Source organism: Lontra canadensis, unplaced genomic scaffold (assembly GCF_010015895.1).
Source record: "Lontra canadensis isolate GAN:19392208 unplaced genomic scaffold, GSC_riverotter_1.0 scaffold9, whole genome shotgun sequence".
Classification (NCBI taxonomy): Eukaryota; Metazoa; Chordata; class Mammalia; order Carnivora; family Mustelidae; genus Lontra; species Lontra canadensis.
This window is the reverse complement of record NW_022631003.1, coordinates 2,754,458-2,779,315: the sequence shown is the minus strand read 5'-3', so window position 1 is coordinate 2,779,315 and position 24,858 is coordinate 2,754,458. Positions and strand designations below refer to the sequence as shown.

The 24,858-nt window shown below is 36.3% G+C and overlaps 1 protein-coding gene across 1 annotated transcript in view; it reads left to right on the top strand.

Moving 5' to 3' along the window:
• Positions 1-24,858, top strand: part of OTOGL (otogelin like) — a 129,358-nt gene that overhangs the window by 87,776 nt on the left and 16,724 nt on the right. Inside the window, exons 34-46 of the mRNA XM_032854694.1 lie at positions 535-652; positions 5,129-5,208; positions 5,559-5,600; positions 7,909-7,985; positions 11,313-11,490; positions 11,766-11,908; positions 12,144-12,167; positions 12,265-12,357; positions 14,311-14,500; positions 17,424-17,638; positions 20,889-21,030; positions 22,780-22,965; positions 24,565-24,777. Coding sequence (XP_032710585.1) covers positions 535-652; positions 5,129-5,208; positions 5,559-5,600; positions 7,909-7,985; positions 11,313-11,490; positions 11,766-11,908; positions 12,144-12,167; positions 12,265-12,357; positions 14,311-14,500; positions 17,424-17,638; positions 20,889-21,030; positions 22,780-22,965; positions 24,565-24,777 — 1,701 coding nt within the window. The remainder of the gene's footprint in view (positions 1-534; positions 653-5,128; positions 5,209-5,558; positions 5,601-7,908; positions 7,986-11,312; positions 11,491-11,765; positions 11,909-12,143; positions 12,168-12,264; positions 12,358-14,310; positions 14,501-17,423; positions 17,639-20,888; positions 21,031-22,779; positions 22,966-24,564; positions 24,778-24,858) is intronic.

Below are 24,858 nucleotides of genomic sequence, written 5' to 3'. Positions count from 1 at the left end.
CTGTGAGAACAAGGATGGAATGCTCTCCCTAGGTTTGATGTCAGGAAACATGTCTTTGGTCTTGCCATTTTCCTAATTGTTTGAACTTGGCAAGTCATTTGGCTCCTCTGAGCCTCATTTTTTTTTCATTTATAAAATGAAAATAATACTCAATAGGCTTGCTAGAATAAAATAGAATAATGGACAAAAATTACTTTGCAAAAAGTAAAATCCCAAATAAGTGTTCAGTATTATGACATGTAGATCATTAGAACCCAGTGAACATAAAGGGAAAAGATTTTGAATTTTTCATTGCTTTCTCCAACTGCTGGGTTTTAAAAATCTTTGGAAGGTAGACTAACATTTAAATATTCAACCTAACCATGAAATATTTTGATCACCAAGTTATTGCCATGTCTTTTTCCCTAGCTCTGTCTTTTCTATAGCATTATGGTCAAGGAGGGGTCAAACCCTAGAAGGGTTATAATCATAAATCATTATATTTCAAGCTGTACATTAAAAATATGTGCAATCTAGACTTTCTTATTTCTCCAGAAATACAGGCAGCAGTGCCCTACCGGAGGATGTGTGAATGGAGATATGAACCTTGTGCCACTCCCTGCTTTAAAACATGCAGTGACCCTGAGGCGCAAGCGTGTAAATTTCTCCCACCGTAAGTCGTGTTTAACCATTCAATGCACAACTTCCAGCACTAGCAGATTCTTCTCTCAATGGACTTTTTTTTTTTTAAGAATTTTAAAAGTAAAAGACAATTCTCAAGACTCATTTGTATGTGTTCTGTACTTATTAAAGAATTCATTTCCTTGTATTCAAGCAGTAGTTATTGAGGGGTTGTGATGTGGCAGGAATTCTAGCTGATATGGATGTAGTACTGAACGAAACAAAGTATCTCCCCTCATGCTGCTTACACTTTGTTGGGTTAAAGCAGAGAATAAGCCAAAGAAAACATAAATGTGTAATACAATATATTGTTAGATGGAGATAGGTGCTGTGGAGAAACAGAAAGGAAAGTAAGGGAGACAGAGAGCATAAAGCATGTGTGTCTTTGCTAATTAACATAGGTTGGTCAGAGAAAAACACATGAATGAGGTAGTGTGTCAGAGATGTAAAGGAAGGAAGGGAATTGGCTATGTAAATGTCTGGGGAAAGATCTGAGAACAGTGCAAAGGTCCTGGGGTGGGAATATATCTGGTGTGTGTGAAGATAAACAAGGAAGTCAGTTAGTTGGGACAAAGTGAACAAAACTAAAAGAAGTAGGTGATGAAACTGGAGAGTCACGGTGGTGTGCAAATCACATAGGGCCTTGTGGTCATTGTGGGGACTTTGTTTTTTCCTCTGAGCAATGCTCTGTTATATTTTGGACAGAGAAGTGACATGGTTTGATTTATGTTTAAAAAGTTTCCTCTGGCTGTTGTACTGACTGTTGGGAAGGTGGAGGACAAGGGCAGAATTGGTCATTAATTCAGATAAGACGTGAAAGGGATTTGACTAGGTTGCTAGCCCTGAAAGTTGTGAAAAGTGTGAAGATTATGAATATATTTTGAATTTAGGGCCATGGGTTTTACAGATTTAATGTCAATCATGAGAGAAAAAGGAGTTAGATTCAAGGTTAGGCATCAGCAATTTCTAGGTAGAACCATTTAAAATTACCATTTTTGTAGTAAAAATTGCTCAAATATTAGATGTTTCCACTTAATGGGGTGACTAAGTTGCCATCTATTGAGGTAGGGAGCATGGTAGGGGAGCAATCTGCAGGAAAAGTCAGGAATGTAGTTTTGAGGATATCAAATTTGAGAACAAAATTTTTCATTAGATTTGGCAAAACAGGGAATACAAAGAGCCAAAACAGAGACAGAGTAGAAACAGCTGCTGCTGCTTCTTCTTCTTCTTCTTCTTCTTCTTCTTCTTCTTCTTCTTCTTCTTCTCCTTCTCCTTCTTTTTTTCTTTTTAAGGAGTTTTGCTGTAAAGGAGAACAAAGAAATGGAACAATAATAGGAGGGAATATTTTATAAAGGATCATTTTACATGAGGCCTCTGTGAGCTTCATTTCTGTGATAGACACTGGGTCTACAAAAGGTTCTGGGCACGTGCATGAATGAGACACAGCACTTCTTTCCAGTCTTTAGGAAGAGGACAGAAACAAAACCCAATAATGATAATACAGTGGAAAGAGGGCTGAAGCAATAATGAAAACAACTAACACACTGTAGTCTTTGTAGAGTGACTCACACGGTGCTGAGTGCTGTGAATTGGATCATCTCTTTATCCCCACTATTGGGGATATAAAGAGGCCCAGGAAGGTGACACAATTTGCTCTCTATGACACAGTTTCTAGACACTCGGGCCAGGAATTGAACCTCTACTGGGTATGAAGTGCCATGGGAGCAGAGAGAAGGAAGTATTTCTATTTCTCTCTTTTTTTTAAAAATTTTATTTATTAATTTGAGAGAAAGAGCGTGCACAAGTGGGGGAGGGGCAAAGGGAGAAGAAGAGCAGATTCTCTGCTGAGCTGGGAGCCCTACTTCGGGAGATCATGACCTGAGCTAAAGGCAGAAGATGCTTAACCATCTTAGCCACCCAGGCACCGCTCTATTTTCTTAAAAATAAGAACAGCTAATTCTATATAAAAAGGAGACATCGCCAGCATTCACTTGGACCTCTCATGTTCACACACCTACTTCCTGCCTCTTCTGGTAGCCCTCAGGAGGAAGGGACACAACAGGGAAGGTGAGGGCACAATGAGTTGGGCACTGGGCAAGGAAGGGAGACAGAGGGCAGAAAGCATCGCCCACCCAGGCACAGGGGAGGAAATGAGCTATAGTTTGAAGTAGCGTATTATTTCTTGTGGTATAACCGATTTCCTAGGTGGCTGAACCCAGATGCTCAGTGCTTCCGTAGTTAGGTCTGTAGCTTATTCCAAAACTTATGGTTAGGATTCAGAGAAGATATTCAGGATGAAACTTTGCCTCTCCCAAGCTTTCTCATCTCTTGTCTTCTTTCAGCTTCTCCCTCTGCCCTGCACTGAGATGCCTAATTATTTCTCCTGAGGGAGACTCAAGTACAGATCTGGGGCTTTTTTTTTTTTTTTTTTTTAAGATTTTATTTACTTATTTGAGAGAGGCAGAGAGAGATCATGAGAGGGCAAACGGTCAGAGGGAGAAGCAGACTCCCTGTGCAGGGAGCCTGATGCAGGACTCTATCCTGGGACTCCAGGATCATGATCTGAGCCGAAGGCAGTTACTTAACCAGCTGTGCCACCAAGCCACCCTGGAGCTGGGGCTTTAACACAACTCTGCTCCCCTCTCCAAGTCCCCCACAGAACCGCCATCCTCGTTCTAGATTTTTGCAGTTTCTGTCACATAGCAAGTGTTAAAAACAAAAATATCTAGTGGAAATAGAACTTCTATGAGAAAAGATGCCAACTAGCATACCATAGAGCCCATATGTAAATACAGTTTTTCCCTTTATGTAATATACCTATTATAAGAAATGGTCTACGTCTGAGGCATTTATTATCAGTCAGAAGTTGAATAGATGATCAGTTGTGTGACAAAATAAAGAAGAATCTGCTGTGTGCAACTATGAAGGTGTTTTAAAGGAATAAGTTACTGATTTTTGCAAAATATTTTAAGTGGTTGCGGTTTTGACTTGCATAAAACAATCACGAAGTAATTGAGTTGCACAAAAAATTGATGTTTATTTAATTTAATGATAACCTACTGGCCCTAGTCTCTCCATCCATATAGTAACTTTAATTTTTGTGTTTTGTTTGATGAAATTTAGAGTAGACTAGGAATATCATACACCAGTTGAAGTTTTATTATTCAAGTTTGTTTTATAAAATAAACAATTGGTCACATAAACTAAGCTATTTATGTAAAAAAAAATCATCTGTGAGGGAGGTATCCAAGAGATGGCTAAATGTGTCTCATGTTAGAAGAGAAATTAGCTTTTCTTGTTTTTTTAAAAAGTGTTGCCTGGATTTCTTTCCATGAACTAGTGCCCTCTGGTGGCAATACTTACTCCTAATGTCAGGTTCATTTTCATCTTGAACTGGAAAGAGGCTTTGAGTATTTTTAATTCAGATTCACTACAGATATTGGAAATGCCTAAAATTGGAAATGCCTAAAAATATTTAAAATGTTATTACTAACGTCTAGTGTATTTGAAAATCAGATAAGCAAGACTTTTTATAAAAATATTTGTGTTTATTCTCTCTAGCATGTATGAATCTAATTGGTTATACACAAAAGATTGCATTTATTTTCTTTGAATCAGAACAAATTGGACTCTGAGCATCAATTAGACAAGAAATAAAATGTAACCTCACTGCTTATATTGACTTCATTCCCTTAGATGAAAGCATTCCAGATGACCACTCTTGTCTTTGGCCCAAGACGTTCAAGCCATAGCGCCTTCAAATTTGGGACCCCTGCTTTCCTTCTGTGCCATGCATGAGAAGTGGAGATCCTTAAGAAAACCAAACATCCTGGAATTTGAAATCCAATATCCATAGGCTTATATATAACCATATCCTCCCAGGGCACTGCCAAACATTTGGGGTCTTGAGAACCACCCCTTCTGCTCTTCCCCTCCCTGTTCTAGGAGAACAGCAACCATGTTCTACCTCCATCCCTTCCACCTGGAGAGTCATAATACCTTTTCAATGATTTAGGGCTTAATAGTACTCAGGGAGAGCCACCGAATGTCTCCTTTGTTCTGCCAGTGTCTTTAAGGCAAGGATATTTAAAAAGCATCTCTATCAACTGAGATTTGGAGGAGTGTAAGAGTGGAAAGTACAACAAATACAGATTAAAATCACAATAAATGATTCTTCTGCATTTCCAGTGATTTATAGAGCATGGCTTTAGTGTGTTCCAAACACAAGCGTATGCTTTGAAAATTCTGTGTTCAGATTCTTCATTAATCATGAGTGATATCTGTTTATCATCCCTTAGGGATTGGGATTTCATAAAATGAAGTATGATGGAATGGCAGCAAATGGAGCACTCCTTACTGCTTGACAAATAGAGTAGAAGACTTTCAGGAAGAATATGTGTTTGTTGCATATATTAAATACAGAAGTTTTTTTAATTTAAACTTTTTTCACTTTTTTTTTTATGTAAAGGGTTGAAGGATGCTTGCCCTACTGTCCTAAAAATATGATCCTTGATGAGGTCACCCTCAAATGCGTTTATCCAGGAGACTGTAAGTGGGAAATGTTCCTAATTTATCCTGAAAAATGAAACACATAAGTATTTTTTTCTCTACTGATGGCAAGTGGTTATAAACAGAAGTTTTAGACAACAGACTTTTATAAGATTCTTCTTTAGTATCCTTTCCACATTTTTTTTGTTTCTACTTCTAAAACATATAAATCTTCCCTCTGACACCCCTCCTGTGCTTTCTCTCCCAAAACATTTTTCTTGAAGCTAAAGATCCTTTTGGAAATATATATGGGCCTCATTTTAAGCATAGCAGATTAAGGAAGTGTATCTTTGTGCTTTTTGTTTTTTGTTTTCTTTCTTTCTTTCTTTCTTTTTTTTTTTTTTTTGTAGGTATACCTCTGATTCCCACAGAACCTGCATTAGTGCCACCAGGTAAGCTGTCTCTATCCATGTTAACAGCTATTGTTACCATTTGAGACCCTGAGATTAACATTATGTAACTTAAGTTTTAGCACACTTAATAACGGCTGACATCAGTATTACCCATTGGCTAGAAAACCCATCAGTCACTTTGTTGAATTCCGTAGCTGTTCACTGGCTCAGCATGCCAGGTTTTCTGAACAGCTTCATCATTTGGTTTACTGCTTCCTCTATTTCGGTAGTACAGATAACAAAGACTTCCCTCACATTTTAAACTTAGAATTTGGGTGTCGCTAAATCGTGCATAAATATTCGCAGTTGTTAAGTAGACTCTGAAGAGAGGCTAATGCAAATGAAGTCATCCTTTGGCACTTCCATTTTTGTTCAGTCCCAGTCTCTGGAGTGGACATTCTGGCTCATACCTCACTCTCTCCCTCTCTAGGAAATTTGGCATAGGAAAGAGTTTGATAAATCTGTTCACAGTAAGGCTTGACAAATATATTATTTTTCCTGAGATTATACTTTAGAAAAGTTCAGATACTTTTTTTTTTTTGGTTATATTATCATAGCTTCACTGTATTTCTAATTAAACTATCTGCTTAAAAAGGCAGGTATGTGTTGTGACCTTATGTAGGGGTTATGGCTTTCAGAGTCCATTCTAAGAGATTTTACAAATAAAAATGTTCTGAACCAATTATCTAAATAAGCAAAACTTTAAGAATTGAAGTACAGTTGACATACATAAACCTCCCAATAATGATTACTATCCCACTATTCTTCCTGGCTCCCAATTATCAAATATTTAGCACCTGCCACGCACTGGACTAACCACTTGGCATACATTTAATCCTTGTAAGTCATTAGAATTTTCCATGACTCTGTGTTTGTTTTGGACTAGAACTTTGTTTCCTCTTCTATTGCTTAAATGATTATGATGATAACAATAAAAATATTTAGGTCTGTATTGCTTCACATTTTCTAGGAGATGTAATCTTCTAGAATATGAATACTGCTCCTAGGACCAAGGAATGGGAATTTTGTTCTTCTTTATTCTGTAAATTAGAAACGATAAAATAAACACAAAATTAAGGTTACTTAGAGAATTTATTTCACTGAAAAAATAAGTTTTCTCTTCTATCATTGTGATAGACTGAATTATGGCCCTCCAAAGATGTCGATCTCTTAATCTCAAGAATTTGTGAATATGGTCTTACATGCAAAGGGACTTTACAAATGTGAATAAGTTAAGGGTCTTGAAATGGGGGAATTATCCTATATTAATCCATATGTTTCCAATATAATAACAAGGGACCTGGTAAGAAAATGGCAGGAGTGTTAGAGTCAGAGAAGGTGACAGGATGACAGAATCAGAGAAGGGGAGGGAGAGAAATTTGTAGATATAATTCAATGACTTTGAAGATGGAAAATGGGACCGTAAGCCAAAGTAGTCAGGCAATTCAAAGAGTTAGAAAAGGGAAGGAAACAGATTCTTCCTTGGAGCCTCTAGAAGGAATGCAGCCCTGCTGATACCTTGATTTTTAGGACTTTGATTTCCAGGACCACAAGATAATAAATTGGTGATATTTTAAGCCATGAAATTTGTAATAATTTATTACAATAGAAACAAGAAATGAATCCAGTCATTTTTGGGCAATATCAACTCAACAATGGATACCAATTATAGCTAGACAAAATTTCAACCATTCATTTTGGCTCTTCTGTGGTCCTTCAGACTTTGACTATTTTAGAGATGACTTTAGTCCTAACAATAGATTTTGAAGGTGCCTTACAAATGTGTTTACCAATCACATCTTTCCTATCTATGGATCCCTTCTTCATTGCACCCACCACTGGTGGTTCACATGGGACTCAAAGCCCCATCCATTCTGCCTGCAAGGAAAACATTCTAGAAATTCACCAAGAGAAATAAATTAGCTTCACTACTTATTTTTAAAAGGCAATAGAATTTGTAACTCCTGAGCACTCTTCAGTGATGCTGGTATTTTTACCTGTTCAGACAATTGTGTTGACACCATCAAGACAGTGAAGAAGTTTATAGAATGGTGGTTAAAAATCTGAGATTTGGAATAAGAATCCCAAGTTTGAATTCTGGCCCTTACACTTCCTAGCTTACCTGTCTATACCTTCATTTCCTTATCTGTAAAATGATAAGAGTGTTGTTACCTACTTTACCGAGTTCTTGCAACGAATGAATGAAATTATCTGTATAAAATTCCTTAGCACACTTTCTATTGCATGCAAATTCCTTATATGATAGATACCATTCCACTAATGGAAAGGATATCTTCATTTCTAATAGGTCCAGAAATGATTACTCCATCAGACTTCACTGTATTGGACATGCTAACTCCAACAACAACAGGTTTGGAATGTGAGGTATGGCTTGGTGATCTATTCCAGTTACTAGAATTCCTTATAGTATCTGTTCAAGTTTGTGTATCACTATCCAAATGCTATTAAACTTATCTTGCTATGTTCTATAGTCTCTCTTTGCCAAGAGATAATAAGAAATGTGCATTACATTTTAGCAATTTTTTGGTGCCTTCTTAGAGGGACAAACAACTGTATTGTCTTACCTGGTTTAGACATGCCCTACTGATTAGATGCTGATCACACTAAGAAAGTCTTTTTTTTCTTCCTTAAGATTTTATTTATTTATTTGAGAGAGAGATGAACATGAACAGGGGGGAGTAGCAGAAGGAGAGGGAGAAGAGAAGCAGACTCCCCACTGAGCAGGGAGCCCAGAACAGGGCTTGATCCCCGGACCCTGAGATCATGACCTGAGCCCCAAAGCAGGAGCTAACTGATGGAGCCCCTCAAATGAGGTCTTAAGTGTGATGCTTTAATAAAAAGTTAACTAATGTGGGCTGCTCTGTAAGACGGGAATTCAAAAATATCTATTAAGTAGCTATTATATGCCAGGCACTATGCCAGATAACAAAGATACATTGGCAAGCAAAAAAAGTTAAGCTCATTGGACTCCAGAGCTTGTAGTTGTCTTGGCTGAGACTTGAACACTTGGTTATCTTCTTGCTTCAAACATGCCACTTGTTTGATAAGCCAACTATTCATTCCACCAATATTTATTTAACACCATTTTTGGCTGGGCACTATCTAAGTACCATAAATAAAACAATATAAAAGCAAGCAAAAATTTATGCCTTTATGGAGTTCATATTCTGTTGGAGGCTCTAAGATAGCCAGTAAGCAAAATAAGTTACTAAGTTATAAAATGTTAGAAGGTGCTGCTCAAGGAAAAATAAATCTGTTTTCAATGACATGCTCAGAAAATCCTCCCGATAAAGTAACTTCAGAGTAAATGATCTGAAGAAGTTCAGGAATGGATCCCTGCAGAGAACTAAGGCAGTGGGAATAGCTGTGGAAACCAGGAAACAGGGTTCCAGCCAGAGGGACCAGCAAGTGCAAAGGCCCAGAGGTAAAAATGTACCTGGCGTTTTAAAAGAATAGTAAGGAGGCCATTAAGCTAGTAAGCAATAAGATAAGAAATAAATTAGATTATTTAAAGCCTTGTAGATGATTGTAATGACTGTGGGGTTTTTTTTTAAAGGCATAGGAAAACACTGGCTATTTTTGAGCAGAGAGATTACACAGTCTGATTTGTTATAGGATCATTTTAGCTGCCATGTTGAGAATAGGGTGTAAACAGACAACAGAACCAGTTAGGAGGCTACTGTGAGAATTTAGGCAGAGATGATGGTGGCATGGGCCTGGGGATAGCAGTGAGGATGGTGAGAAATGCCTGGGCTCAGAGTGTATTTTGAACATAGAGGGCACAGAATTTGCTGAAAGATTAGATGAGGGGTGTGAGTAAAACAGAAGCATCAAGGATTCTAAGATCTTTTCCTTGAGCAATTAAAGGATAAAATTGAGTTTTGCCATGTAAAGACTGAGATTGCTCTTAGACATCAGAAAGGTGCAGGTGTACTGTTCTGGTAGACATAAATAGAGCTTAAACAGAGGTCAAGCTGAGTTCAATTTTGGGACTTCTTAGTGATGGGATGAAATCACAAAGAGAGCGAGAGCAGATAGAGAAGAGGGGAAGGAGGAAGATAGGACAGCAAACAAGCAAAGGATAGTGAAATAGGAGAAAATGGAGAGATTGTAGGTGGTCTAGAAGCCAGGGAAAGAAAACACTAAGGAAGATGGAGTCCTGTGCTATCTTAAATACGTTAGGAGGTCAAGTAAGGGGAGGTCTGAAAACTGATCGTTGGATTTGGCAACGTAGAGTTCATTGGTGACCTTGTTAAAATAGTTTCAGTAGAGTGGAAGGTAGAGATTGTTTTAGGTGTTTAGATGTTGTAGGGACTTTAGTTTTTGTCTAACTGCTTTCATTTTCCTGGTTAAACAGAAAGCAGAGGGTCAATACTGGGAGGTGATACAACCGCACCCAGAAAATTTTAGAAAATCAGACTTGACTATTCACCTCCCTTTGGCTCTTAAATTTGGAAGTGCTCACCTAATAGTCTCACTATTTGGAGAAGTATTTAACCTGTCTTATCCTTAATTTTGATGATGTATAATATTGGAATGATAGAAACTCAATTCACAAAGTTTAGGGAGAAATAAATGAAATAAGCTACTGTTAGTGCACGACATATAACAGATATTAAATAGATGTTAGATTTTCTTCCCCATCCCCTGAGATGCAGTATAGAGTAGTGGCCACAGATTCCAGAGTAGCAATCCCTGAACTTAAATTCTAACTCTTCCACCTACTAGTATGGGATCTTGGGCAAGTTACTTTGACCTTCATCTTCCTGATTTCCCCATCTATAAAAGAGGAAAAAAATAATAGTACCTATGTCAGAGGGCTATCATTGGGGGAGTGAAATGTGTTAATTAGAATAATGTCTTGAACATAATATGTGACATAAATGTTTGATCATTGCTGTAATTATTACTATAATTTAAATATAATAAAATTTACATATTTTGGAAAATCTACCACTGATTTTTTTAATTTGTTTATCTAGAAGTCAGTGAGCTATATATAAAAATTAACTTATAATGATTTTGGGGTGCCTGGGTGGCTCAGTGGGTTGAGCCTCTGCATTCGGCTCAGGTCATGATCTCAGGGTCCTGGGATCAAGCCCTGCATCAGGCTCTCTGCTCAGCAGGGGGCCTGCTTTCCCCTCTCTCTCTGCTTGCCTCTCTGCCTACTTGTGATTTCTCTCTCTGTGTCAAATAAATAAATAAAATCTTAAAAAAGAATTAACTTATAATGATTTTATCCAGAGGCTATTAAACTGATCTCACATATGAATGTCTAATGAAATATATATAGCGTTAAGTAATAGTTTTTTTTTAAACTGACATTAACAGAAGTTATAATGATACACTAGCTTTATAAAACATATGAAAGCTTGACCTGTACTGTATAGGTGTGTTTATAAATACTAATGAAGACAATTTAGAACAAGATTTCAATGTGCTCAGATGTCTGAGTATATAGGCAATTCTGATATCAAATCAGTATTAAGGTAAAGCTTAAATTAAGTTCAAACCGAGTATTTTAGAGAGAATACACCAATAAAAATTGTAGTGAAATTTAAATGATCTCTCAAAAGCTTTCATATTTAGGAAATATATACTATGGGTAATGGGATTGGGCAATTAAAAAATTAATTGAAAGCATTTGTTGAAAAGAGGAAAAAGAAAACTAATTTTCTTTTTTATTAACAGCCTCAACAATTTGATCCTGTTTATAATTGTAGCCAATATATATGTCTTAATATGGAATGGCAGTTGTACAACTGGTCCCTCAATTGCCCAAAGGACTTGGAAATGCCCGACTGTGGTTTCCGGGGAAGGCCCGTGCAAGTGAACAACGATATCTGCTGCCCTGAGTGGGAATGTCCTTGTAAGTTTGCATTTCCTACATGGCAGGCTGTTTTCCAATCAGGAGGAAACTATTTTTTTTTTTTGAGCTGATCACCTCACTCATCACACCCAGTTATTGCTGAATTTTCTCCCTTTAATTTAGGATTTTATTTCCCAGTATACAACTTTTAGAGTTGCTCCTTGTCAAATGTATTAACACTAATTTAAAAGTGTGTGTGTTTTTTTAAAGGAGTTATCATTAGTACAAATACAAATAGTTAATAGACCAAATCCATTCTCTACCATGTTTTTTAGGTCGGTGTTCCATGTTGTCAGAACTGAGCATTATTACATTTGATGGAAACAATGCAGCATTGTATAGTATGGCTTCTTATATCTTAGTAAGAATTCCTGGGGAAATTATAGTTGCTCATATTGAAAAATGTTCCACGAATCAGGTAGGCCATAATTCATTCTCGTGTCATTTCTTCATAAATCTGTAGCTGATGTACACTGCAACGTTAGATATTCTCAGAGCAAGAGAGGGCTCAAGAACTCACTGAGATTTGTCTTCTAGTACTTAAAAAAAGGTTTCATGTGAATATATTTAGAGGCATGTAATATTAATTTGAATAATGTTTTTAAGAAGTCAAGTAATATATTTTTAAAGTGTTTTTTATACATTTTTTTCAGAATGGAAATTCACTTAAAAAGCTAGTGAGTATTTGTAAAGTGTTTCATAAATTCCTTCTCTTCATTGCTAAAGTTTTGTTTTACTCCATAAGGTTTTAATTTTTTTTTTTTTCAAATTAAGACATCCTCTGGAAGAATGTATGGACTTTGTTTTAAGAAGTTAAATTTGACAACATCTATGCATAAAATACTTGTTAATCGGGCAGCAAGAAAGGTAAGAGCACAAAGTTAAAAGAGAGCCTCACATTGGAGAAAATTAAGAAATTATATTAAACACAATTATTTCCAAAAGCAGGGAAAATTAAATATATCAGTGGAGTTTCATTATTATTGTGTTTAATCATTCATTTCATGGACAGTAAAAAATTGTGTTTCTTAATATTATATTTCTCCTTCCATAATGTACCAAGTGTTGCAAATATTTCTCCCCTTGTGAGGTTAGCTATAAAAGCCATGTCAAAGACATGACATCTCTTTCGGGTAATGTGAGTGCCCAAGTTCCAGAGTGAACATTAGTGTTTTAAATTAGACAAGGTAGAAATGATGTAAAAAATGAGGGATCACAAGGTTGAAAAACCTAGTAGTTAAGAATACCAGAATGCTGACCACCAAGAAAAAAATAGTTTCAAAGTGCTGATGATGTTAATTTTTCAATGAATATGTGATAGCTAAAATAAGAAAAAAATGAAGAAATATTTAATGACTGAAATAAACTGAAGAAGGGGGATGTTTTATAAAAAGATTGAAAAAAGCCATTTGGTTTTAATAGGGAAAAACCTTTATCCCAAGGAATATGTGTTTACTAGAGAAGGGTGAGTTATAAAACGGGTATTTCACTTGTATGGTTCTCTCAAAAATGTAAGAAAATGACATGTAAAGATTTTGCTAAAATGACAGATGTTATACACTTTCTAGAAATAATTCTGTCTTTTTTAGCATAGGCCAAACATTTTAGACTGGAAACAATATTAAAATGAGCCTAAAATATAGTAAGGTGTTAGAAAGCTTTATTTCAAGTAAAGTAAAATATATGAATGGGGGAATTGTTTGGATGATAGCATTTGTATATACCTTCGATTCGATCAGTTGATACATTGACAGAAAATGATGGGAAATAAATTTAAACTTACATCTGGTCAGTGCTATTAGTGAGCATTTGGGCCAAAGGGCTTAGTTATAGTTTCAACTGATTCATCTCTGGTCCTGTATTCAGTTAAGAACTAACTCTTTAAGAATCATTTATTGAGAGTTTGCATGATAAAACAACCAGATCCTGGTCTCAAGTAACTTGTAGCTGAATGTGAGGTACTTAAATGTAATTGTCTGCTAATTAGAAAGCAATAGGAGGTATAGTGATAGAGTTTGACTAATATAACACAGAAACAGGTCACCTAATGCAGTTCATAGAATGGTCAAACAGGTACTTTTGGAGGAGGTGACACCTAAGAGAAATCTTAAAAGAAAGTGGAAATTAACCAGGCAGCAGTAAGGTATTTCAGCCTGCAGATAGCAGTATGAGGAAGATAGAAAGATGAGAAACTGGATGGTTGGTGAGACATGCCCCAGAAAGGTTCCATGTCCTTGTCACTGTTTAAAAGTGTTTTTCTAAATACAATGCTTGGATTGCCTACATTTGTATTACCAAGAGTATGTGTTGAAAAATACAGAGCCTAGAATCACATCCAAAACTAAGAAATAGAATTGCAGGGTAAGTTAAACTTTACCAAGATTGACAAATGATTATGAAGAACATTAGAGTTGAACAGTGATTTAGAAGATCAAAGAAAGGACCCAGATTAAAGAAAACATCCTAAAAATAACTCCATTATCTTAGGTTCATATTAGTAGATAATCTTGTAATCAACATGTATTAAGGGAAACGGACAGAAAGGCATAGGTAACACAGAAGAAAGTTAAGTTTTGAAGAAAATAAGGGGCAACAAGTTTAGAACAAATACTGAATATAGAAAGATACAACAAAGGAATAATAAAAGAACTAGAAGTTGTGAGAAGCTGTAGCAACAGCAGAGAAATAAATTTTTAAAAACTTAGGAAATAGTTTATATTCAATAAGAAGAAATGGAAACATCTGAATTCTACTTCTAATGTGTGTATATTGAAACATAAATATTTGTCTAAAAGTTGTAAATTTATTGTGTCATTTTAGGTAGAAGTGGATTCTATTGTTGTGCCTCTGCCCTTTACAAATCAAGAACTATCCATAGAAGATTCTGGTACCATGTATGTGATTACGACTCCAGCTGGACTAATCATAAAGTGGGCTCACCTTACAGGGATCATAGACATTCATTTTGGCTTTCAATTTAACTTATCGTCTTACACAGAAGGACTCTGTGGTGAGCATTGCTCTTCAAATCTTAATTTTTTTTCATTTTTTTTTCCTGTTCACATTACACCAATGGTCCCGATGCCCCACTTTTCATATTTGAGGTGTAATGTTAACTCTCAGTTCCCCATATGAATACTATTTAATTTCAATAAATGGGCTAAGAAACAAGAAGTAACAGTTCAATTTCCATATTTTATGAAAATACATGTTCGCCACTACTATCACAATACTGTTTGTATTTCTACTATATTCTATATCTATCCTACTATATTCATCTTTATTAATCATTAATAAAGTACCAACTGTTATTTTATATACTTGAACTTATTCAATTCTAATAATAGCCCTCATAAGTTGGTATTAATTTACAAGTGAGAAATATGAGTTACAGAAAGATTAAAGGCTTAAATAGGTTTGTTTCTTCCTTATTATGTTAAAATTTGAAATAAGGGAAAACTTAGTTGCTTAAGCCATTGAATGTTACATGCAGGGAACAAAAGGTTCTCAATATTTATCCCAGTTTTATTATAAAGTATAATGCCAAAATGTATCTTTACACCTGGTTAGTATCACATCATTTTACATAGACACATAAAGAGTTATATTTTTTTGACACATAGTTATAAACTAAAGGAAACAAATTAAAATATCCCAGGTACACAACAAAATAAAAAAGTATAATACTGACTTTGATATCTGATGGAGGTTATTCTCTTTGTGGCTCTGTGCTCTGAAGAGAACATCAGTTTCCTCATCTTTAAAATGGGAATAGCAACATTCTACCTTCAAGATTGTTGTTAGGGTTGAATGTAAAAATTAATGTCAAACACTTCACACATTGTTTAATACAAACAATCAATAAATCCTAGCTTAGTAAAATATATCTACTTTAATCTCACCAAATATTAATTGAATAAAAGTTTATGGATCACCTTCTGAGTGTTTGGACTCAGTGTTTGGTACTGGCAACACAAAAACAAATAAGACAGTCCTCTCTCTCAAAAACTACATGAAACACTCAGATTTCTTCCTTAAAGCATTTAGTGAAAAGTTTGTATAAAAAGATTTACCTTTTTTAAAGGTTTACCTTGCCTATTTATAGTATGCTAAACATTGCAGAGTTCCATGGGGACTGAAGATTATCACTGTGGAAATAGTTATTTTTGAGTATGTATAGTATTGGTTAAACATAATCAATAGTGTTTATTGAGTAATACTCAGAGACTTTAGGAATGCATATTTTCTCTGATGATTTATCATTTCTGCCTGCTATGATTTCTCTTTGATCTTGTGGATTTTTCTCCTTCACTTACTGTCCGCTCATACTTTTACAGACACACTCTGCTAACTGGATTTTTAAATAATCACTGTAGAGAAGGGGGTAGGATCAACTTTTTGCTAACTGAGTGTCACCCTCTAATGTTTATGACCTCCATAGTGGGTGAAGGTTTTTGTTAGAGGGAAATCTGAATGCTGTCAGTTCTGAAAAAGTTGCAGTGAACAAGGGTATGACCTAAATTGAGCATGGACACCAGAATGGGAGGTCTGTATGAATACCTTGTTCTGGCCAGAACTGTGAAGTTTGTAGGCTGGTGGCTGGAGTTGCAATAAAAACAATTTTTTCTAGCAGTTACCTTTTTCCAGGAAAGTTTAGACTTAAAAAATAGTAGCTTCTTGACAATATAGTTCACTTCACTTGAGTTTTTTTATTTGTTTGCTTTTGCATTGCCTTCAGTCATTTGTATATGTGCAAAGACAAAGCAATTACGGGAGCAACAACCTTTATGATCTACTTGAGGATTAAGATTTGATACTTGAAAAAAATGTTCAAGTTATGTCTTTTATAGCTGGTGCCTTGAGGATTAAGAAAAAAATATATCTTAAGGTATGGTGGGCTTCAGATAAAGTATGATCAGGGTTCTGGGCTGATTTTCTGCCCTCCCCTTGACTTTGCACTCCACAGCATGAAGAGTAAGCTCTACCCCAATCTGACCTTCCTCAGAGAGATAGAGTCTATAGCAGATCCAAGCATGGTAACCACCAATAGGCCATGTCATCCTAAGGAAGAGAGATTGTCTATGTCTTAGAATTTCCAAGTCAAATCCTGTTTGGCAGTGGTTGTTTAAATGTTGAATGTATCCATTTGTCTAGGTGACTGCCTAATCTGACTGGTGTATTATATGTAACACTTGTTATGCACAAGAGTAAGGACTATCTTTATGCCAATCATGGCCTTCTCCTGTAATGTTGATGGGACAGGGATACTTCCTGAAGGCAGAATTTAATGTTTTCAGGCAGGGATTTCCTGGAGGAATGGATGCCGGGAGGCAATCACCAAATGCCTACCACCTTAAGGAATATCTTGGGAAGCTTAAGAACTAGTTCTTCAATTGGGTGATAGTGGTAATAGTGAAGGAGTGTGGGAGAGGAGTCAAGCTTCTCTTTCTTCATTTCCTATCATCTTTTCACATTTCTTGACTTCTAGGATTGTGGTTTCTTTCTTATTTGGTTAAGAAAACTCTGTATTGGGGCACCTGGGTGGCTCAGTCATTAATCGTCTGCCTTCGACTCAGGCCATGATCCCAGGGCCCCACATCAGGCGTCCCTGCTTCAGGGGGAAACCTGCTTCTCCTTCTCCCACTCCCCCTGCTTCTGTTCCCTCTCTCCCTGTGTGTCTCCCCGTCAAATAAATAACATCTTTAAAAGAAAAAAAAAAAAAAAGAAAAAGAAAACTCTGTACTATTTTATCAAAGAATCAGATACATAATTTAAAAATCCATCAACATTAAAGTGAAAGGATATACATTTGGCACCTTGTTCAGTAAGTAATTTATTCATTTAAAATCAATTATTAAGATGATTTATTTCTGCTGCTTACATTTGCTTTGAGTGAAAAAGTTTTTCCTTCTAAATGTCACATATCTTTCTAGGAATTTGCAACGAAGATCCAGATGATGATCTAAGGATGCAAAATGGCACAATTATTACAAATATGGAAGACATAGAATTATTTATTGAGAGCTGGGAAATTGAGAAATCATTTGAAGTAACAACAAGAAGACCTGTTAGGAATTGTACTGAGCATGACTGCAGTCACTGCATTGAGTTATTGAAGAGAAGAGTTTTCCTTCCATGCCATAATAAAGTAAGTTAAGGGAAACCATAAATAAGAACTGTCATGTTGGACATGTTGAGAGTTAAGCCAATAAATTCCTGTTCTTGCCGTGATGATCTTCTCCTGAGAATAGTTTAGCCCCAAACCTTCTGTCAGTATGCTTTGGAATTCAGAATCATTTGCTTTTATAGACTTAAAGAGATAGGAAGGATAATTATCTTTTTTTCTCCTATGTTTTTTCAGAACTGTATCTACAGTTTTCAAGAAAAAATGAAATTCTGTCCTTTGAATAAATGCCTCTAGGAGAAAGAAATCAATGTCACTTGATAACCCAGTAGAGAAACCAAGACAGTGAGGATATTATCAATTCTCTATGATCTTGGCATCTTAGGTGTATACTTGTAATAGAGCCTGTCTTTTATTCAATTTAAACATTTTTTATTTGTCTCCAACTTTCTGACTTTATGTGACTAGTAGATATTTTAAGTAATCTCTGTCATTTAAAAAAAGGTGCATTGTTAGGGACACAGAACAGATAAATATGGCACTTCATGAATCATTTAGTGAGAGTTTGTGAGCATCTAGCACTTCCAAAGCATCGTGTTAAACTCCTATGACCCAAAGATGAGTAAGACTCTCCCACCTCCCATGCTAGATTATGGAGTGTAGATCCCATAATTCTCAGCCTGCCCCATGAATTCAAAATGGCATATCTTTTGGGAGCTTCAGTTTTACTTGGAGATATGGATGCAGATGGGTTTTAAATGTTCACATATTTTTTAAAAAAGAAAGTATATAAAAATGAAAAAAAATAATGAATACTTTAAAATTCAGTTTAGTATTATTTTAATGTCTTTTTAAAGCACATGATTTTTTGGACGCCTGGGTGGCTCAGTTGGTTAAGGGTCCGCTTTCGGCTCAGGTCATGATCCTAGAATCCTGGGATCTAGTCCCGCATTGGGCTTCTTGCTCAACAGGGAGCCTGCTTCTCCCTCTGCCTGCCCCTCCCCCTGCTTGTGCTCTCTTTCTCTCTGACAAATAAATAAATAAAAATAAGATCTTTAAGAGAAAAAGCATGATGATTTTTTTTAATGATGTGTTTTTTGTAAAGATTTTATTTGTTTATTTGAAGTTTCTTTCACTTACACTTAACATATCTGCCAACAACCATCTTATCAAGGTGTATAAGGTCCTCTACCCTTTGGCCCACCCACTTCTCTAGCTTCCTCTTTGCTGTACCCTTCTTGCTTACTAAGCTCCAGTCTCCTGTCAACTCTTTGAATATTCCAAAGTTTTTCCTGCCAGTGGGCTTTTAAACTTCTAGATTTCCTGGCCGGAATACTTCTCCCCTCTGATTCATTTTAGTGTGTTGACGCCGCTGGATTCTATTCAAAGACTTTTTTTAGTTATGAGATCCGCAGACAGATAATAGGTCTATGTTATTGACCTTTATGTTCCTCATGCATAGGACAGTTCCTGATAAGTAGTTAGGTGTTCAATAAATTAGGAAAGCCTGCTTAAGTGAATATATGAATGGGGGATACAGGAGAGTCAGCTTTTGTGGGTTAATTGGAAAGGTATCTAACTTTTTACTTTGGATAAATTAAGTCATGTGGGATTTCAAAGCAAAATACCCAGAAAAAGCTTGGAGACATAGTTCTGGAGCTCAGAGGAGGTAAGTTGAGGCCAGGGATCAGGTTTGGGGAATTATTTGTGTATGGAATTTTTTAAAGATTTTATTTATTTATTTGACAGAGAGAGACAGAGATCACAAGCAGGCAGAGAGGCAGGCAGAGAGAGAGGGGGAAGCAGCCTCTGAGCTGAGCAGAGAGCCCGATGTGGGGCTCGATCCCAGGACCCTGAGACCATAACCTGAGCCGAAGGCAGAGGCTTAACCCACTGAGCCACCCAGGTGCCCCTGTGTTTTCATTTTTAAAAATAACAATAAGTAATGTGCAGTGTGCCTGAGTCTTCTCTGTACATTTACTGTATATTAGCTTACAGCTATCTTAAGTAGTACTATGTTTATGAGTAACTCTTTAACTTACAAAGAAACTGAGGAAAAGATTTAAATGCCCAAGATGGTGGTATGAATCTGGGAAAAACATTTCTCGCTAGTAGACGTGACCATTGAGGGTGAGGTATAGAGAAACACTCAGAATCAGAGGCAGCAGAGGAGCTGACACTGGACAGGAGAAAAGGCAAGAGAATGAACTACACACGAAGTTCAAGGAGAGAGTTTTAGGAAGGAAGCTCTCCGTTTCTGATTCCACAAGGAGGATGCCCTTGGCCTCAGCAAGTATTCCATGTGAAGTACTGGAAACCAAGGGAATGCTATAAAGAAGACTAAAAGAGTGTAGAATCTTGGTCTTTACAGATATGGCCCTTGAAGTAGAAATGATGGGATATGAAAACTGCTAAGTGTTCTTATCTGGCACCTTGAACTCTGTCAGAATTTGGCATCTGCATGGAGATGTTTAGTGTGTTTGCTGAATGAAATGAGTAGAGAGAAAAATGGAAGAGATGTTGCTACAAGTTAAATTATTTAGATATCAGGCATTTTTAAGTCAAAATGAAACAATCTATAGGAATAAATGTCTTTAAATTGAAGCATGTCAAATGATATAAATTATTCAATGTTCAATATTGATACATAGTTTTTGAGAAGCATTTATAACCTCATTTAATAAGTAATACCATGTATCATTATGAAATGCTTCATAAACTTCCAGTTTTATTCATCATAAAGTCCCATTCTGTATATGGAAAGACAATTTTGAGCCAAGGTATAATATCAGAAATAGATTTTGCTAGGTCCACATAATTTGTTTCTCTTTCATCTTTATAAGATAGACTTATATACATTAGTGCAGACAATATTTACTTTATCTAAAATGTATTTAAAAATATTGTCACATAAGTGGGTGCCTGAGTGGCTCAGTGGTTAAGTGTCTGCCTTAGGCTCAGGTCATGATCCCAAGGTCCCGGAATGGAAACCCACATAGGGCTCCCTGCTCAGTGGGAAGCCTGCTTCTCCCTCTCCCACTCCCCCTGCTTGTGTTCCCTCTCTCACTGTCTCTTTCTCTTTCAAATAAATAAATAAAATCTTTTAAAAAAATATTGTCACATCAGAGGTGACATCTGGAATCTAAGGTCTAAGGAAGATCTGTAATAAGTATTAACTTGCAACCCTTTGATTCTCTGAATAGTTTTCAACTAACGTAGGGCCTTTAGCGAAAGAAAACAGCGTAACTTATCCCAAGGCCAACTGTGTCTCTAGGTTTCACCACAGAGCTTTTGTGAAAAGATGTGGATCAATTATACCTATTTTTGGAACTATGAATGTGACGCACTTTCTGCCTACGTGGCTCTGTGCAACAGGTTTGACATCTGTCTTCAGTGGAGAACACCTGACTACTGCTGTAAGTAGTACTTTTTCAAGAATATTTCCTAACAATCCAAAAGCATTGCATGTTTTGCATTCACTTCTTTTTCTTTTCATTTTTCATCACAAAATAATCTCGTAAGGATAAAACCAGATAAAAGCAACCTGAAAGTTAGAGGTCAGTTCTCCCACACAGTCTAGTTCTAGTTTCATTCTGATCTAAATCTAGGGTTGGCCTCAACCCTCCCAAAAGAAAACCTAGTCCACAAAATATTAGTCAGCAAAACCGATGGAAATATGAAGTCACAGGGAGATTGAACAGGCACTTTAATTCTGTATCCCAGAGCATATTTTGTTGGTTTCAATTCAACCTGACTCATTTGCCCCCTAGCTTGTGAAGAAGATGCATCTTTTTCTGCTCCCTTTTCCTCCTTTCCTGACACAGTATCCACTTCTTGGAAACTTATCTTTTTGGCTTTCTTTGATTGATATCTGGGTTCAGCCTTTTTCGAAATACATGTTTGTGGACCCTTTTTCTTTTGTTTGTATTCTTTGACAGTTTTTATTTATGGGGCTCATGTTTTCTCATCAAGTTATGATGCTTTTCATAAAAATTGTATTAAACCTATATCCAGTCCTGGGTACATTTCACAGAAAATACTATTAATTTAAGTTAAGAAATAGCAATTAAATGGATTAAGGGTTAAAAGATGGTCAAAATGAATGTTAGTGAAATGTTCCAAAATAAAATAAAAGTTTTCATTTTCCCTAGAAGAAAAGGTAAAATATGTATAGAAAGGATAGCGTATCACAAACACCGGTTACACGACTTCATTTCAGAAATAGGAGCACCTGGGTGGCTCAGTGGGTTAAGCCTCTGCCTTCAGCTCAGGTCATGATCCCAGGGTCCTGGGGTGGAGCCCCGCATCTGGCTCTCTGCTCAGCAGGGAGCCTGCTTCCCCTCTCTCACTGCCTGCCTCTCTGCCTGCTTGTGATCTCTCTCTCTCTCTCTGTGTCAAATAAATAAATGAAATCTTAAAAAAAAAAAAAAGAAAGAAAGAAAGCAAAGCAGCTCTTGGTGTGCCCTACCACCCCTTCCCTCTCTTTGCTCCCAGAGGTAATCACTATTCAAGAGTGGGTTTGCTTGATTCATAGGAAATGTATGACATCTCTAATTTTAATAGATACCGTCAAATTGTTCCCCACTGAGATTTTACCAATTTATACCCCTAACAGCTGTGTGTTCATTTTTTAACAGTATGATATTTAAAGATGACTGAGAATCCAAAGAATTTTCTAAAACATCATTTAGAAACTGTTCAGCAATGGTAGTTTCCTTTGACAGTGAAGGATTAAACCTAAACACACAGCATTTTTCTTTTTTATGGCTTGGTTGAGTTACATATGTAAAGCATATTTCTGTGATTATTCTGAGTAGACTGTTGTATCTCCCCACTACCAGAGAAGTCACTCCATGCCAGCTGACTCAGGATTAATGCCAACCAGATTTGGGCTGCCTCTTGATCATGTTCATTTGCTACAAATCAGATGAGCTTTTTCTACCATAGCGTATCATACTAGCTGGACCCCAGACAATACTCAAAAATACTTATTGCTTATTTTGTTTCTAGTTTTTGGTTACATAATACATGAAAAAATGAAATTTGAAGAGACGGAAATGGGCCAAATGCGTTTTCAGAAAGAAATCTGATATTTCTTCCTTTCACTTAATCATCCAAATAGGTGACTTTTCTCATGAGCAAATTCTGTCCTCTGTTATTCGTAGCTCTGAGTTGCCCAGAGGGGATGGAATATCAACCCTGTGTGAAGACCTGTGAAGCAAGAACATGTCTGAACAGATGGTTCTATGGGCATTCCTCGTGTCTGAATTTAAGAGAAGATTGTGTGTGCAAAAATGGAACCATCCTTCACAGGCCAGACTCAGTCCAGTGCATCCCAGAGCAAGAATGCGGTAAGCAGCGGAGTGCAAAAATGACTGGGGACTCAGCAAATAAATAAAGCTTGTTTAGATCTTGGGGAGAGGTGCTGAGGAAGATTGATCAACAGGTCTCCTTAAGTGTTGGAAAGAAAACCAGTGTGTTTGTAGTTTGATTTTAATATTTCAATATTTCAATCAAAGTTACCCAAATTAGATGTTTCGGTGGTGATGTGGTTTTGTTGTTGTTGTTGTTGTTCCAAGTTTTTGTTTAAATTCCAGTTAGTGAACATATGGTGTAATATTAGTTTCAGGTGTATAATTTAGTGATTTAACACTTACACACAATACCCAGGTGCTCATCACAACAAACTCCCTCTTTAATCCCTATCACCCATTTAACACCCCCCCCACCACAGTGAGGTAGTGATGATGTGTTTTAATCTCTCTGCCTGTAATAACTAGGCAAAGGTATGATCAATGAAGAATTAAGAGCATAGGATGTGAACTCAATTGAAATTCCAATTATTTCATGTAATAGTGATTCATCTTTACCTCTTTGAGCCTGGGTTAGTTAGCATCAGTAAGATGGGGAAAATAATAGCACTTATCCCATTAAGTTAGTGTGGGGATGCATAAAAATACAAAGCATTTTGCAACAGTGCCTAGAGAAAAATAACCACTCGAGAAATGTCAGATAGTGTTATTATGTGGGAGAAAATATTTAATTTTTCTACTTTCATATTCAAACCATTTCATTCTGACTCATCGTCTCAGTGGTGGTTGCAGATGAAAATAGTGCAAAATTGAGAAAATTGCAGTACAGAGCTTATCATTATGATTAGAGGAAAAGAGATTAAGCTAATAATGAAAGAGAATGGGCAAGTAGAAGCAAAATGCATTTATAGCTCCAGAAACAAGTTTGTGTTTGCCATGGAGAAAAGTATTTGTCGAAGACTTTGAGAATAAACAGGCATCTTTGGTTTTTTAGGGACCTGTGAGGTTGGTTTGATAGTAAAGAAAGTAATACAAAAGAAGTTCATTTGAGGCTAGGGATATGAAGGTCACTATACTCATCTCTATCATTTTTAAAAAAACTACCAGTGGATTGTATTTATCACTAAGTAAAACTTGAATAACAAAACTACATAATCATTAAATAATAAGTCACTAAATAATTAGCTACTTCCCACATTTAGATTTTAAAGCTGACATGTTTTGAATTTTCATATGACAAAAATGATAAATATATGGTAGGGATTTTTCCCACTGTGTTGGAATAGCTAATATTGAAAAACTAACAAATTCATTTTACTGTTTGTTCAAGCTAAATAAATTATGTTAATAAGGAAAAATGAATAAAAAATAATGAACAGATTATCTTATGTGTGTAAGGGCATTCAAATTTACAGATAGTTATAGAAGGGAAAAATATTTTTGTAGACTATATGACAAATTTCATTGAAGAAAAATGTAAGCTACAAGCCGATTAAAAACAGGACTCTAAAGAAGGATAAATCTGTGACATGTGATCTATGTCATTAAACCAAGTCATGGTCTGAAATCCAAACATCACAGCCTGATTTATTTTAATGCCTGGGTTATGAGTGATGTAACATTGTCCATCTTTTTAAGCATGCACGGATAGTGAAGGTCAACCTCGCACTGCTGGGGAGGTTTGGAATGGGGGCATTGACGAATGTGCCCTCTACAAATGTTTGGAGAATGGAAGTATTATTCCTATAGAACCTGATTGTGATGAAGAGCCCTCGCCGATTTGTGAGCAAGAAGCTGAAGTTGTCCTGGGCATCATTGATAAGTGGACCTGCTGTACAAAGGAAGTTTGCGGTACGTGTGCAGGCGGAAGCCTTCCCATCTGTCAATGCCACGAAATGTGTTGATATTATTTGTGAAAAAATCAGGGCATGC